The following is a 17,081-nucleotide window of genomic DNA, read 5'->3' as shown; positions in this document are numbered from 1 at the left end:
AAATCATAGTCAAAGCTAAACAATCTGCATGGTATTCACTATGCGAAAGATTAAATTATAATAATAACTCTCAAATATGGCAAATGATAAATGGACTAAGGCAAGGGAAGAATGCTTCAATTATTTTCGAAAAGTATTTAGCAAATGACAAGGACCTAAGCTATAAATTCATGAAAACTATCTCCCCAGATTATGTTCCAGAAAAATCAGAAACTGACCTCCCCATCTTCATGAAAAATAGTAATAATCACCAACTTGAGGGTGAATTCAAAGAAATCGAACTGGAACATGCTATCAAATCTAGGTCCAAGTCCACCGCCCCTGGATTGGATGGTATTAACTATTTAATCTTAAGAATGTTGCCCCCTTCAGCCAAAACCCTTCTGCTAATTGTCTTTAACAACATTTGGCAGGGAAAGAGCATCCCGGAATACCTGAAAAACATAAAGGTAATAGGTATATTAAAACCAACAAAAGATAGGACATCTGAAAACTCATATAGGTCTATGTCATTAATATCCTGTATTATGAAAATTAATGATTAAATACCGCCTAGAATGGTTTACCACTAAGAACAAACTTATTCCTAACAACCAATTTGGTTTCAAAAAGAAGAGTGGAAGCAATGACTTCCTGCTGACCCTGATAACCGAAGCTCAGGTAAGCCTTACAAACGATAGAACTGCAGTTGTTGCATCCCTGGACCTAAGTAGCGCCTATGACTCAGTCTCCATACCAACACTTACAAGTAAATTATATGTTTTAGGAATCCCAGCAAAATTTATAATGCACATTTTTAAATGGTTTAGTTGTAGAAGGTTGACCTTCACAGCAATCAGGGTACCTTCATCAGAACTGCATATAGAGGCCTTCCCCAGGGGTGTGTGCTCAGTCCAATATTATTTTCACTGTATACTGCAGACATCGGTAGGTATATGCCAAGACAGGTACAACCTCTACTGTACGCAGATGACATAACCCTAATCTGTAGTCATAAAGAGCTAGACATTAGTGCAGCTGGGATCCAAGAAGCCTTGTCCAGCCTTGAACAATACCTGTTAAAGGTATCGCTTAATATAAATCCAAGAAAGTGTAAAATTATCATAATAAGTAGAAGGAAAGAAATCATAAATCCCACATTGACTGTTGACAATCAAGTCATTCCTGTAGTCAATAGCCATAAGATCTTAGGTATTATAATCGATAATAAATTAAACTTTAAGGAGCACATCCAATCACTGGTAAGCAAATCCCTAAAAGACCTTGACATCCTGAGGTTACTGGCTTGTGGGAGGCTAGGTGTCCACCCGCAGCTTCTAACAAAGGTATAATATAAAAGTGTAATTAAATCTAAGCTGGAATATGGTTGCTTTATTTTTGGTCATGCCTCAAAAGTCAACCTTAAAAGCCTACAAATAGTCCAAAACCATGCTTTAAGATGCATTCTCAGAGCTATGAAATCTTCCCCAACTAATACTCTGCATGCAGAGGCAGCATTACCTCCCTTACATATAAGGAGAGAATTCTTAACAGAGAAAATATTGTTTGAAACACTAAGTAATCCACAACACCCATGCTATGTGAATATAAGATATTTACATGCAGTAGCTTATCATCATAAGTACTGGGTAAAAAAACCAAACCTCTATACACGGAACTGGTGAACACAGTAGATAATCTGGCGAATCTAAACAATATTGCAGTAAGTGATTCAAATCTTTTGGAATTCGTTGATAGCCCCCTACTGCTTAAGAACTTAAAAATATCATTTGAACTAGAGATTGATGACACAGTTGGAAAAAAATCATTACTCCCACCAGAAGCCATTAAAGCATTATTTCTAGAATTAATGAGAAAGAAATATGAAAACTATCTAAGAATTTACACTGATGGCTCACGAAGCAAGGATGGCGCAGGCTCTGCCGTGTATATACAGGACTTAAAAATAGAATGCAAATATAAACTTCCAAACCAGGCATCCAGCTATTCCGCAGAACTGTATGCCATAAAAAGGCTGTTGAAATAGCAAATGAACAAAATTATGATAACATTGTAGTATGTTCTGACTCAAAAGCTGCTATACTAGCCATACAGGCAGCAAGTTCAGCAGATTATGAAGAAAATCTGGCATCAGCCATTACAATCTGCATGATGAGAGGTATTAAATACTTCACTTTTCAATGGGTACCAAGTCATGTGGGGATAGGTCCCAATGAACATGTAGATAGGCTGGCAAAAGAGGCAACCCAAGCAGGTGAAGAACCAACAGATTTTAAAGTGTCATTGGAAGATTTGGTACTTTGGGATTATACCGACCACACCCAGACATGAATCGTTATTTCACATTTCGTTTCTACTGATTACTAGATTAGCGTAGAACAATATTTCGTCAATATAAAACAGGAATTGTCTTATCGCAAACACCTCCCCATCCTCAGACAGAGGTCAAAGTCGAGCGTCTAGTAGATAACGTGATTGCAGAGTCTCGCCGCCCGTTCAGCTGGTGCATCGCTTTGTTGTACTTCCGTGTTTTACCTCTACATTTCTCCAAACACAAAAATTCAACAAAAACAAACATTTACCAAACTAAACTTTTTATTAAAAAAACACTCAAAACTTGTTTTTATTCTTGATCACATTCCGCCACCCAAAATGCGAGTGCCTCCGGCCATCAGCGCGGGCTTCGGCAGCACCTTCGGTGCTGCCCCGCGCTGATGTCGACGAAAGAAAAACATCCCTCGAGATAGTACCTATCAGTAAAATATCAAATTCTAGAGGGGCTAATCAGAAATATAAATTGAATTGTAATGGAAAGGCAATGATGTACCGTGCAAATCACGTGATGCCGCGCGGCCTGCCGTAATCAGGATTCTCGAGAAAGATAAGATAACAGCGACAACAATACCGATCACAATACCTGGAAATGCTTGTAAGTTTGTAATTTTGTAATTGAAGAGTTGTTTTTTCGTTCTATCATGTTTGTTTCTATAAATTTCTATTTTTGTGTTCTTCATACTGGTGTGGTCGGTATAATCCCAAAGTACCGAAGATTTTGTTGGCGCAATTAAACAATCACTACTTGCCCCTGATAGCCCCTCCCCATGGTATAAGAATTACAAACTGAGTAGACATAAAATAGTAACGATAAATAGACTAAGAATTGGACATGCTTGGGTTAATGAAACCCTATTTAAGATAAATTGTTATTTCACTCCGTTATGCCTCAAATGCAATGCAGGTTCCATAGAAAGTCTTCAACATTTAATCTTTGATTGTGTGCAATATAACGACTTCAGACATGAATTGTTCACTAAACTGAAAGCGAAGAAAATAGATCCACCTTATATATTGAAATATCTTTTAACGAGCTTTGATATGGAAATAATACTGGAAATTGTAAGTTTTCTTAAATCTATAAATAAGGTAATATTAAAAAAAAAAACAAAAAAAAAACTGGTCATACATACAAGAATGTTTATCGAGGTTCCATGCTCAAAGTAAGCAGAACCTGCTGAAATTCAGCAAAGAAGAAGAAAGAAAGAAAGAAAACAGGGAGGGATTAAAAATGAAAATTACGAAGTTTGAAAATTGAAACTGTTTTAGGTTAAAGTAGTGATTTTACGTAAAACAATGAAAATAATTTGTACAGTGGAAGTGTCAGATCGAAACCTACCCTCTTTGAATTTGCCTAGTAAAAAGTCGGTGAGGAGTAGTTTAGCAATAGGAAAATCTGGGGATAAAGAATTATATATTTTGCATCAAACGAACCAGAATGGGTCTGGTAAGAAGTACAAGGTTAGTTTGTAATCATACATGTAAATTTCTTAACGGATCTTTCCGAGATTCCAAGAAAAATTTAAAGTTTACACCTCATTTAAAGTTTAAATAACAATGCATGATATATTTCTGTATTCAAGGTTTTATTAGTTTGAATTTCTGTATTTAAACCTCTCTGAGGGGGTAGGGTACGATAAGCGGACCCCGTTTTTATATCGAAATTGGCAAATCATATTACTTAATCATAACCATGAATATAACCAATTGATACTGATCTATATTAAGAGTTGTAAACACTTTCAAATAGTAAACGTTACCTTAGTATTATTATATACGATTACGTGTATATATATATACACGTATATATTATGTCATATATATATATACATTAAATTGTATAAATGGCAATTGCCTTATTTAATTTCAATAAACATTGAATCGCAAAAAGTACTTGCTCAGCCGGGAGTACTTTTTGCGATTCAATGTTTATTGAAATTATATATATATATATAGGTACTTTGGGATTATACCGACCACACCCAGACATGAATCGTTATTTGACATTTTGCTTCTACTGATTACTAGATTAGCGTAGAACATATTTCGCCAATATAAAACAGGAATTGTTTTATCACAAACCCCTCCCCATCCTCAGACAGAGGTCAAAGTCGAGCGGTCTAGTAGACAACGTGATTGCAGAGTCCCGCCGCTCGTTCAGCTGGTGCGTCGCTTTGTTGTACTTCCGTGTTTTACCTCTACATTTCTCCAAAAACAAAAATTAAATAAAAACAAACATTACCAAACTAAAACTAAACTCTTTATTGAAAAAACACTCAAAACTTGTTTTTATTCTTGATCACACTCTGCCACCCAAAATGCAAGTGCCTCCGGCCATCAGCGCAGGCTTCGGCAGCTGCCCCACGCTGATGTCAACGAAAGAAAAACATCCCTCAAGATAGTATCTATCAGTAAAATATCAAATTCTAGAGGGTCTGATCAGAAATATAAATTGAATTGTAATGGAAAGACAATTATGTACCGTGCAAATCATGTGATGCCGCGCGGCCTGCCGTAATCTGGATTCTTGAGAAAGATAAGATAACTGCGACAACAATACCGATCCCAATACCTGGAAATGTTTGTAATTTTGTAATTAAAGAGTTGTTTTTTCTTTCTATCATGTTTGTTTCTATAAATTTATATTTTTGTGTTCTTCATACTGGTGTGGTCGGTATAATCCCAAAGTACCTATAAAATATATATATATATATATATATGACATAAACTTTATGAATTGAGGCTCATCATTTATGAGTTTTCCTGTTTGATTGATCTCAGTCTGGTTCATTTATTATTTATGTTATTTTTTATTTATTTATGAGTTTTCCTATATTCCTATATACTCATATTTTAATTTAAAACATATAAAAGTATATATAGTCCTAAATAACAATCATAATCAATCAATTGATAGTCTAGGATTCGAGATGCGAATATCAGGTATCGATGATTACATTCTTCGATATAAAAAACCGGGTCCGCTTATCGTACCCTACCCCTCTGTGGAAGTGCATATAAAACTAAATAACAGCAAATTGGAAGCCGACTGTCCATAGATTCCACTGAAACTGTCTATAGATTTCATCCATAGAAAGAAGTACCCGGACCTAGTTCATCAACTTAACCCATACAAAATATATATTAATTTAGTAATGTGAAGATAAATAGGGTAGAGTAAGATAAGCGGACTCGGTTTTTTTATTTATTAGTATAATCATCAATACTTAATATTCATTTATAGGTTACGGATTTATAAAACATATCAACGTGTATATTAGTCGTCGTAATGACAATCATATTTTTAATCATAATAATTAATATAATGCACAAAGTGATAATCTTATAAATAATAAATGAGCTCTAATGATTAAACAAACAATTAGATTTGGAAATAGAAAAAACAAAAATAATAACATAAAAGTCATTAATAATAATACAAAATATGCGTAATTATTTATATGTTTTCTCCTGGGTAGCAATGATTAACCGCTTTTGAGAAGTTGAAGCATCTTCTCTAGAAAACCGTACTTCTTTTCTATACAAATACTCACAGAGATGATCTCCAAGGAGATCAGCTAATATGCTACTTTTTAACTCCTTCACGAGCTTTCGTATGTCGCTTACTATGTATAAAAGAAAATACGTTTATATATATTACATAAAACAATGTTTATGGTTAATACAAGTTAGTTATTGTTCAAAAATCAGTATCAGTTAATTATATCAAAAGCTAAAATTAATTAATATCGATACAAAAAACCGGGCCCCGCTTAAATTGTACTTTACACGATAAATACTACAAATATAAATTTGAAATGAACAAAGTGTACTTTTACGATAATAATCACCATTTATAGCAGCTATTTTCGGGACTATACCGATTTCACAATACAAGTTTTATAGGAGTTAAGTAGAAAGTTTTGTCAAAATTGGCTCCTACGTTTTTGAGGTACGGCCATCTATAGATTTGTTTTTTCAATATTTTACTTGTAAAATCGATATAGCTTCAAAAATAGGCATGGCCTAAGAATGAGGGTTATATATTAGAATACTAGCCTTTATACTAAATGTGTATAGAAAGTTTTATTCAAATCGGTTTGTACGTTTATGAGGTACGGTCATTTATAGATATGTTTTTTCTGCATGTGGCCTGTAAAATTGAGTAGACTTTGTTCATTAAAACCGTTATATGTAGTTTTAGAATTCCAATTAAGTAGATTCTATAAATTTTGTTTTGTTTTTGTTCTTTTTATCTTCAAATAATAAAATTAATTTGGTTTTGTTTAAAGAACTGGTTCAGGAACTAGGTTAGATGTATTTCGGGAACCAGGTTAGGATTTGTGTCAGAGGATTAATTCCTTCTATGGATGGAATCTATGGGCATTTTCACACCGTTAATTACAGACTGTCCCAAGTATCACTATGACCCAGATGAGGTAAAGACACAGACAGTGACGATTGCAAATTTCAAATTCTTTACTGCCTTAACTCTAAGCATTTGTAAAGAAATTATTTGTATTGTCATCTCAGCTCGCATGGGTATGACTGTTCTCTGGGTCAGATCAGGGATTTATGAAAACGTCCTCTCCCTCAGCTCGCTAGACCACTCTCTGATCTGGTGTCGCCACACGTACAAGTGATTACAATCACCTTTAAAATCTGGTTTGCCTATACGTGACATATGGATAAGTTCAATCACTAAAAATATAATTGTTTTGAACAATTGGCTTAATTTGTTTGGTACTAATGGAAAGAGAAGATTGCACTCCTACCCTCTTTGTTCTATAATAAACATTTTAATGAACATAATAAATCAAATAAAATCAACAACTATGTATTTGCAGAAATTTCATTAGTCTAGAATTCTAAAATAATGCGATATTGGGTGGTTGGTTTTCAAAACAATGATGATAGGCCTATTACTTCCCAAGTTGTCTATACCAATATAAAACAATGTTTTTGTCTTCCTATTCCACCTAACTAATTGCTTCTAACCATTAATATGTTTCACTGGTACTTAGGTATTATGCGGAGGCCACTATTTTGAATTTAGTTAAATTCTTACCTGGAACAAAAAAAAAAAACAGACTTTATTTGACTAACAATGAAAATAATACGTTATTACGATGGTCATTTCTTGTTTTCTGCATCCCAAAAGGAAGCGATGTCGGCTAGGATGCTACTCTGTCTCTGCTTACTATTTGTTATTAGACTGCATAAGTTGATAAATACATATGTTCATATTATAAATATAAAAAATTAACAAGCACTTGTGTGATCTGAGCTTGAATTTAGGTACTATTTAATATAGGCTAGGCAACAATGTATGTACAAATACAGACAAACTTAACAGTAACCTAAACAATAAATTAAATTAAGCTATGTGACACAGTTCTTTTATTTCTTAACTTTGACTCTAAAAGAATCTATTTTACTTGTTTGAGTTTCCTGGGGAGGTTGTTGTACCAGTTTTGGGGTGAAGTGTAAGAGAAGCTCCTTCAACGCAATTTAAGGTTCACCCTTGGAAAGTGCATTAAGTGCGTGACAAGACAGTTCTGTTTTCGAAACCTCCTCCTGGGATGAGAGCCCTCTACAAAATACTGTGGTTCTCCGTCAGATAGAACTTTATTGATTAAAATACATTTATCCTACACACAGTTTCGATTAGCCAAGTTTCAATATAGGCCAATAGCATGTGACGATTTGGGATGGATTTTTTGGAAGCAACGTGTCACCGCGCAGGACTAGGCTTGTACCCGCCTGCACGATGAAGACCGTGGAGCGACCATAATCCTAATTACACAATATTCTCCTGCCAGCTTTGATAAGAATTTTAAGTTGTAATTTAAGGACCAAACACTAAAAGTAAATCGTAAAACAATTCAATAACCGCCAAAGATAATCTACACTTACCGACACCAACAGCACGCCGACCTCCCCATCACGACAAAGCCCGCCCCGACATACTAACAATTTAGAATTTACAATTACCCCCCTATAATTTTCCGGCACCTAACCCCCCCCTGATTATTAAATCAATCCATAGTGTAACACAAAATTCTTAAAATAAATAATAAAACTAAGACTTGCGACAGGTAATATCTCCGTCACCGCCACTCGCCGATCAGACGTCCTCACTCTACCCTGACTCAATCTAGACTCCTCGTTATCAGACCACCGGTCCTCCATCCGCACGCGGCTTATCAGTAAGACCGGTTCTAATCGTTGATTCGGCGGTCTGGTAAATGTGGTGGGCAATCACCACAATCTCCCCCCCTAAAGGAAAAAAAAATGGAGAGGAAGTGGGAAGGAAGAAACATATAGTTAATAAAAATTTCAATTTGGAATATCCAACAATTTTGGGTGCTCTCCACCAATCGAAGAGCGGGTGACGACAGGAGGACCAATTACATATTGATAATAATGATGGAACAAAATCCAACTGTTGGTCTACTCTTGTACTAGTCACCCTTCAAGTAATGACCGAATAGGCGATCGCACCTACCGTTAACATTTTGTATATATTCTAAAACAACGGGAAAATGTCACACACCCACCCCCCGAACAGGAAAGAGTTCGATACAATCAGAAAGTTGTTATGTGTAGTGTATGTGAGGGATTAGGATTGAATTCTGGTCATCCTGAAAATAAAATTGCATGTGGATTCCGTGCGGAGAGAGTGGTTTACGCGCCTGGTTTTTGGCGACCTTATAGGTTGTATTTGTTCTGCTTGCAGTCGATGTGCGTATACAGTCCTGTGGGTTTTAGCGATACTTCTAGTGAAGATAGTGTCTTCTTCCAGAGACGAGAGTTTTTTGAGGTAATGTGTTTTGGTGCTTACACTGTGGGTACGTCTCTTCTTTAGATGTTGCCGTTCTTGATCCGATGACTTCATTTGCAATTGCAGTGACAACACTGTTTCTTCACATGGTATGTATAGCTTTCAGTTATCCAATGGCCATTGTCAGGGTGGAGAATTTGGTAAGGATTAATTTATGTGGAAAGTGCTCGGAATACACATGCGCGTATTTACAAATATTCACATATTCTTAAATTAGGAATTAATTGGAATATGATAGGATTTTGACGTGTCGTGTGGCGAAGTATTGTAGTATTTTTAGTAATGAGGTAGGATATTTTAAATTAGTGTGTGACATTGCCCATGTTCCCGCAAAGCTAAGGTGCGTAATATACGGCGAAAAATTTTGGGGATGGTCGTCCAGCTGGATCATAACTTGCTTATGCGATATCCAAAAATAGCTCCGTTATATAAAAAAAAAAATAGATCCACTTTACGATTAAAGGTCGGATACACGAATATATAAATAAGCACACAAATAACAAAGGTATCCCTAACAAGGAAAACATACATTAAGGTATAATAGTGAAATGACAAGGAAAGGTATTTTTAAATATTCCCATTTACAATCAACACCTAAGTCATATATTCGCTTGCACAAAATTCACGTAGAATGTAGACGGTGTATATATATCTAGCAATAAATAACATTTAATTATTTAGAAAAACATAGATATTGCAACTTAATGTTCGTTTGATCACATTAAATTTGCAAAATTCACACACAACACACATACGAGCAGCATACGATGCTACGAGTAATAAAGATCATTGTATTTCATACGATTAATGCATTTATCATGTTTATATTCGTAACTCGTCTGAATAGTTTAAGACAGGATAAACCTATCCGTTCAACATAACTAAATCAAATCCTAAACACAACATATATTACAACATAAATTACACAAAATAGCACAAAAGTATTTTTAGTTTTTGTACAATATGACTCCTACAAATTTCCCTACATTTTGGTAAGACGTTAGTTGTTAGTAAAAGTAAAGGATAGAATAGAGATGTGTAGATTTTCTTCTTGTCTGATTGTGTATATCTATGGAGAAGAAAAAATTAATTTGACCATGTGATCAACATGTTCAAAAGAATCTATGCATTTCCTGGTTGATAAGCAATCCGGTAAAAGGATGCGCACTAAAAATATAATTAAAAAAATGCATCTTTACCATAGATTATTTTACCCAAAAGCTACGTAAAATTGCAATATAGAAAGAATTTATGAAAAAAATTACAATATACAAAGGACCCACCAACCGAGGAAACTTAGACTTCATCTCCATAGTGTGTTCAAAGTGTATATTTAGATACTCCACCAACGATCAACCACAGACCACTGTAGGGAAGCCCTCATAGAAAACTCCCTCAGACTCAGCAGCCGTGCAAGCAGCCGCTAACAGAGGACCCAAAAGTGTAATAATGTGTAAGAAGAATGTTAGAGTGTGAAAGAAGAGGAAAAGAAACATTGAACTAATATCACCTAGGGAGAATTGTGTAGGAATATGGTCGCTTACCACGGACTTAATATTTAGGCATGAAAAACTTCTTTAATTGAGATATATGAGCCTTTCTTATAAACTTCCCATTTGTAGGATTGACGAGTCTAGCTGTGACAGGTGATGTAAAGCATTCCACCACACAAGGTTTGGACCACAGGGGGAGCAGTTTACTGTTGATGTTCTCAGCAGCTTTACTAATTGGATTATTTCGAAACATAACCCAGTCACCCTGTGAGATGTGGGTAGTTGTCCTACCAGCGTTGTATAAGCGTTCCCTAATTGACCTAGCTTTCTTTAGGTTTGAGAGTGCATTGTCCCAACGCTGTTGCATTGTTTGTAGCGGTTCTTGCGCCAGTAATGAATCGAGATTCCATGCCAATTCGAGTGGATGCTGTATTTCCCGGCCTAGAAATACGCTAGCTGGAGTTGCTTTAGTGCTTTCATGTGATGCTGAGTTAAAAGCTACCTGCAGCCAGTGAATGTTCTCATCCCAAGTCTTGTGGTTATGTCCGTGAAAAATTCGTAGTGCCACCTTAAGATTTTTATTAACCCGCTCAGCATGACTAGGATTCGGGTAGTAAGCAGAAGTGTAAATATGTTGGATACCGTAAGTCATACACATGTCTGCCATATGTCTAGATTTAAACTGGGACACGTTATCTGAAACTAAAAATTTTGGGAACCCAAAAAGAGAAAAAACGTTTTTAGACAAAATATCTACTGTAGTTTTTGCTGTAGCATTTCTAGCTGGTAACAGAATAACAAACTTGGAGAACGCATCAACTACCGTCAACAGATATTGGTTGCCTTTGTTTGATCTAGGAAGTTTACCAATGTGATCTATGAATATCTTTTCAAAAGGACTTGTAACTACTTCCGATGCAAGTTTACCCACTCTAGAGTTTTGAGCCTGCTTGGAACGTTGACAAATTTGACATGATCTTACTCGGTCTGCTATTATTGTATCAAGTTTTTGGGCCCAAAATATTTTAAGAATACGCTTTTGTGTCTTTTTAATGCCCAAGTGAGCTGCAGTTGGGGACTCATGATAATATTTAATAACCATATCGATGAGTTTGTAAGGTAATACCACTCTAGGTGTATGTCTGTCCGATATTTTGTACATCAACACTCCCTGACTAAGTTGATAGTTAGTGGGCCTATTACTCGACTTTATAATCTTTAAGAGATCAGGGTCTTCACGTTGATGAGTACCAATATCTTTAAACATTTCTGGGAATCCTGCCAAGAGTGCCACTTGTGGTAAGGTGGATGGCTTTTCCGATGAATTATTTGCGAGCACTTCAGTTGGTTCACTGTTTTCGAACAAGCGTGATAAACAATCAGCAACTACATTATCCGATCCTTTGATATGTTGTACTTGAAATTTAAACGAATTTATAAATGTAATCCAGCGAGAAATTTTTCCAACTTGACGTGGGTGGTTTAAAAGCCAGGATAATGCCGAGCAATCCGTCTGCAAAAGGAATTCCCTATGTTCAAGATACTGTTGGAATTTGGAAAAGGCAAAGACAACAGCCAGGCATTCAAGTTGAAGAGTGTCATAATTTTGCTCATGCTTGTTTAGTGGTCGCGAAGCAAATGCCACTGGCATCAAGTTGCCATTATATTCTTGGCTGAGTGAAGCACCTAAGGCGGAGGTTGATGCATCGGTTTGTAAAACAAAAGATCGATTAAAATCCGGCATTTTCAAAACTGCATTTGATGTCAAGGCTGTTTTTAAAGTTTCGAATGCGGATTGTTGTTCAAGCCCCCAGGTAAATTTTACGCCTTTCTTCTTTAGACTATTAAGTGGTTGCGCTATTTTTGCAAATGATTTAATGAATTTAGAATAAAAGGCTGTCATACCCAAGAATCTATTTAGCTGTTTCAAGTTTTTAGGAGCGGGGAACTCAACTATTGGCTTGCACCTATCCGTGTGAATCGTCACGGTATGATTGGCAAATGTGTGACCTAAAAATTGGATGTGATTTGCTGCCAGGGTCATTTTATCTGGATTGATGGTTAATCCTGCCTGCTTTAGCCGATTTATGACTTCTCGGAGATGGCACAAGTGCTGATCAAAAGTACCGTTTGTGTATATGCACAAATCATCGAAAAAATTGAACACATATTTGTATTTTATATCTCCAAAAATTTGATCAATTAAACGTGTTAGGACTTGAGAGCCGGTTGCAAGACCGAAAGGCAGAAAATTGTACTCAAATTGCCCGAAAGGTAGAACAAAAGCTGTATATTTCTTTGAGTTCTCTTGTAAAGGGACCTGTAAATATGCCTGATTTAAATCCACCAAACTAAAGAAAGTAGCTTGCCCTAAGTGCTGGAAAGCAGATTCTATAGTTGGCATGGGAGTTGCCTCAAGATCTATTAATGAGTTAAGCTGTCTATAGTTAATTACCATGCGCGTTTTTCCGCCTTTCTTTGGTACTAAAAATGCTGGCGACGCATAGGGAGACATTGATGGTCTAATCACTCCGTTGGCCAATAAATGATCCACATGTTCCTTGATTGCCTCCATTTTTGGTGGAGCAAACTGATAGGGCCTATTTCTAACGATTGTATCAGAATTTAATTTGATTTGATATTCGACCAAATTTGTACGGCCTAATTTAGTAGTAATTGTTTCTGGAAATTCATTTACTAGTCTTAACAGTTGGTCCGCTTGATCAGATGAGAGGTTTTCCCCTAACTTAATTGGACATATTGTTGTACTTGGTAATTCAGCTGATTGAGCGAGATACATGACCGAAGGAGTGCCATATGGAAAAGTTAATGTTTTATTTGCCATATTAATGATCATCCTAGTTTTAGTTAGAAAGTCACAGCCCAGAATAATTGGCATTGGTAATTCTGAGGTGACAAGAAAAGGAAAATCCCAAGACAAGTTTGAAATTTTGAAGTGTAATATAACCTTTAAATTAAATATTATATTTTGTCCCGAGGCTGAAATGGCTGACTCATGTATGGTTGAAACAGATTTTATCACCCTTGGTATATTCTTTAAATTCTGAAAACAGGCATTCGATATAATGGAGAATGAAGAACCCGAATCTACCAAAGAATTAATGATTAACTTGCGAAAAGTCAAAGGAACTGTACAAAACTGAACTCCCGGGAAAGAAGGAGCTTGAGCCGACTTGGTGAAAGGTGTCTTCACTGCTGGCTTGATTTTATCAAAACGGGCGGTTAAAGTTAGAAGAGGGGAGTCTCCGCCCATTAGAACCCTCTTTTGTAGTTTAAAAATCCACGTTGAGATTGATTTCTGGAGAATTGATGATGTAGTTGATTCCTATTGTTTGTATTCATATTTTGAAAAGGAGGTCTATGTTGAGTAAATTGTCCCGATTGACTGCGGCGGTTATGAAAACTATTTTGCTGATCTTGTATGGGATATCGATTATAAGTTACATTGCCTCTCCCTATTTGTCTATAAGATTGGTTTAGTTGACGTCCACCATGGACCTGTGGTCCAGTTTGATGATAATACTCCGGTGAATTTAAATCTTGTGTGAGCCGGTTTTCCGTATTTTGAATTACTTGTAATCGGGGGGCTAAGCTCAACAATTCAGAAATGGTGGCTGGAGCCGGAAAACCCGCTAATCGAGCTCTGGTTTGAGGGTTAATTCCTGTAATGACAATTTCAAGCATCTCCTGGGGTGAAATAGCCGGTATAAGCAATTCTGCTAACGGTCTGATATCATTGATAAAACTAACCAGTGTTTCATTTGGTTTCTGGGTTCTATATATAAGTTCGACCGTGGCCTGTTGACGAGCTCTAGTAGGCAGAAAAGTATCGAGTACGGTGGTAATTAGACTTTCCGGATTCTGTTTTGATGAAATAGCTTGTAGCCAGATATTTCTTAATTGACCTGTAGTTTTAGGTAAAATTGCTAATATGACGCTGTCTGGATTAGCTAAATTTAGCATCAAAATTTCCCTAAATTTTATAACAAAATCGAGTAGTTTTCTAATAACTATTCCATCAAGCGATGGTAAAGCTGTAATTAAATCAGTTAACACAGAGGGCAACATTGCGCGTGATGTCGAGGGTGACGGTGAAGTCCCCTGCATCTGTGACAAGGCTGACGCAATTTGGTTTCCCACAGCGGTTGCCGTTGTGTGGACTATTTGCATCCAATCGGTTACGGGACTCTGAATGTCTGTGGTTGTATGACTAGTAGACGACTCTGTTGGATTAAGAACAGTTACTTGACAGTTGGCTCCACTGATACGCTCTTTTAGTAGAACACGATTGTTCTCTAATTTAGGTGCTGGAGTTATTCCCCAACATAAGCACTGTTCTTTGGCCTGAGATGCATTTAGTAGATTTACCCAAGCCAGTCCTTTAGGGCGTTTTTCCCATTCATACGGTGGATCAGTGACACTAACGTCTTCTTTGAGGATATCTTCGGACTCTAACATCTTATTTATGCTTGACTCAATATAAATAAATTATATCAATTACTAAATTATATCAATACTAATATCACAATACTATTTATTATGTAAAGATGGAGGGGTATTCAGTACCATTGTAACCATAAGGGGGTTTGCCAATTAATATTGTTGTATGTTTCACTTTTACTATATATTTGTTATTAATTAATTACTGCAATAATTGAGTGCTTCATTTGATAGTTCAATTTTATTATAGTGGCCAATTATTTTAAGCGTAATATTCAATTGGATAAATAAAAAATTATTATATTTAGTAATATTATTACTTAAGGCTTATATATGCATCATATTTTATCTTATGGATACCCTTTTATTACTTACTGGCATTAAAGTATTTTTATTTTACAAAAAAAAATAATAACAGTCTGTATATTAAACCTATGAAACATTTAATTCAGTTTTAAAATAACAAGTCTATATTCTATTTTGGCTGGTTTTAATAACTGGTTTCAAGAGTTTTTTGTTTAATATATCTTTCAATAACATTGTCAAAAGTAGAAACCCTTCATTGTTAAAATGTACGCTGTCTAGTCTGTCCGAATGTGGGTAAAATTTATGGAATAACTTTCGATTATAAATGACCGTGGGAGTAGGAACAATAGTGTTGTTTACCGACTTCAATGAAGATAAAAACTGGTTGAAGGCATTTAATTTATTAACTGTGTGATTGCACCGTTGAATACGAGGATAAACCGGAAGCTGAGAGATTAGAATGTGTAAATTTGGACATAGCCGTCGAATGCATTTCAATAGAGCTACAAATTGTTGCTTTAAAATGTCAACAGGCGTGGCGTTCAGAATATCATTTGTGCCGATCAGCAGGAATAGAGGGTAATCAGAATTTAAAAAAGGTCGCTGTGATTTGATTTTATCTTTTAAATCACATACTTTAAGTCCTGAAAAACTAAAATTTGTCTCAACCTTTAATTGTGAACTTTTGAACTTACTTAAATAGAAAAAATAACGTCGGGCTAGTGAGTCACCCATTAATTGAATTACGTGAGAATTATTCATTTAATTTATGTAAGAGCGAGGCGTAGGGCTTTCTAAAAATAGGAGGCAAGAAATATATTAAATTACATGAGTTATACCGAGTCTAAAATATATTAATTTTAGTTAAAGACAAATCTCTATAACGGGTGCGAATAAGCCATTGTTTAAATCAAACCATTCATTACCAACAGTATGCATATATATATAAGAGATATTTCAAACACGCAAATAAACAGGAAAATCTATAATGTTTAATTTTTAATTTTCATTAACTGTTGTATCATAACTTTACTCGACTTATCGTATAAGTTAATTACTTTTTTTTAACCCAGTGAAAAAATATCCAAAGTTTCAATATCTACAGATTACAATAAATAAGAACAATAATTATTTAAGTATGTACTAATTAACATGTTACAATTTAAATTCAATAATTCAATTGATTTCAATACTTTAAATAACTCTCAAACATAACTTCCACTTTCTCAAGTGTTTCCTGTCCGAGATTTTCTCACGATAATATGAAAGACCAAAGTTTGAAATGAGTGTACTAAATAAATTAAGTAAACTCAAAGCATGTTGTAAAATCCCAGCAGAAGGCAAACAATAAGGCCTACTTCCGGTACTGATAATAAAGCGATAAGATTATATTTATTTCCAGCAACTATACTACCGCATCATCAGTTAACTTACCTTTTTAAATCTTGGTTAAGAGGATATAACTAATGTAAGCTTTATTGCTATTATAGAGAGAAGTAATATATAACTTGTACTTACTAATATTGTAGCATGTTGTAGCTCTGAAAATAACATACTGAATTGCAGACATTTATGAAACATAGGGATAACGGACAAAAATATATGGTATTTACCAGTATAATATAACTTTACCCAACCTTAAC

General features: G+C 35.3%; 1 protein-coding gene across 2 annotated transcripts in view; it reads left to right on the top strand.

Moving 5' to 3' along the window:
* The first annotated feature begins 3,531 nt into the window (after positions 1–3,531).
* The window catches only part of LOC124360729 (leucine-rich repeat protein 1-like), a 29,995-nt gene continuing 16,445 nt past the window's right edge, over positions 3,532–17,081 (top strand). Inside the window, exon 1 of one of the 2 annotated variants that reach the window (XM_046814581.1) lies at positions 3,532–3,795. In XM_046814581.1, the coding sequence (XP_046670537.1) occupies positions 3,631–3,795 (165 nt within the window). In that variant the 5' untranslated portion in view covers positions 3,532–3,630. The remainder of the gene's footprint in view (positions 3,796–17,081) is intronic. The other variant, XM_046814579.1, reaches the window with a different exon arrangement.

The sequence above is a fragment of the Homalodisca vitripennis genome, chromosome 4 (assembly GCF_021130785.1).
Source record: "Homalodisca vitripennis isolate AUS2020 chromosome 4, UT_GWSS_2.1, whole genome shotgun sequence".
NCBI classification, from domain to species: Eukaryota; Metazoa; Arthropoda; class Insecta; order Hemiptera; family Cicadellidae; genus Homalodisca; species Homalodisca vitripennis.
This window is presented reverse-complemented; position numbering and strand designations above follow the sequence as displayed.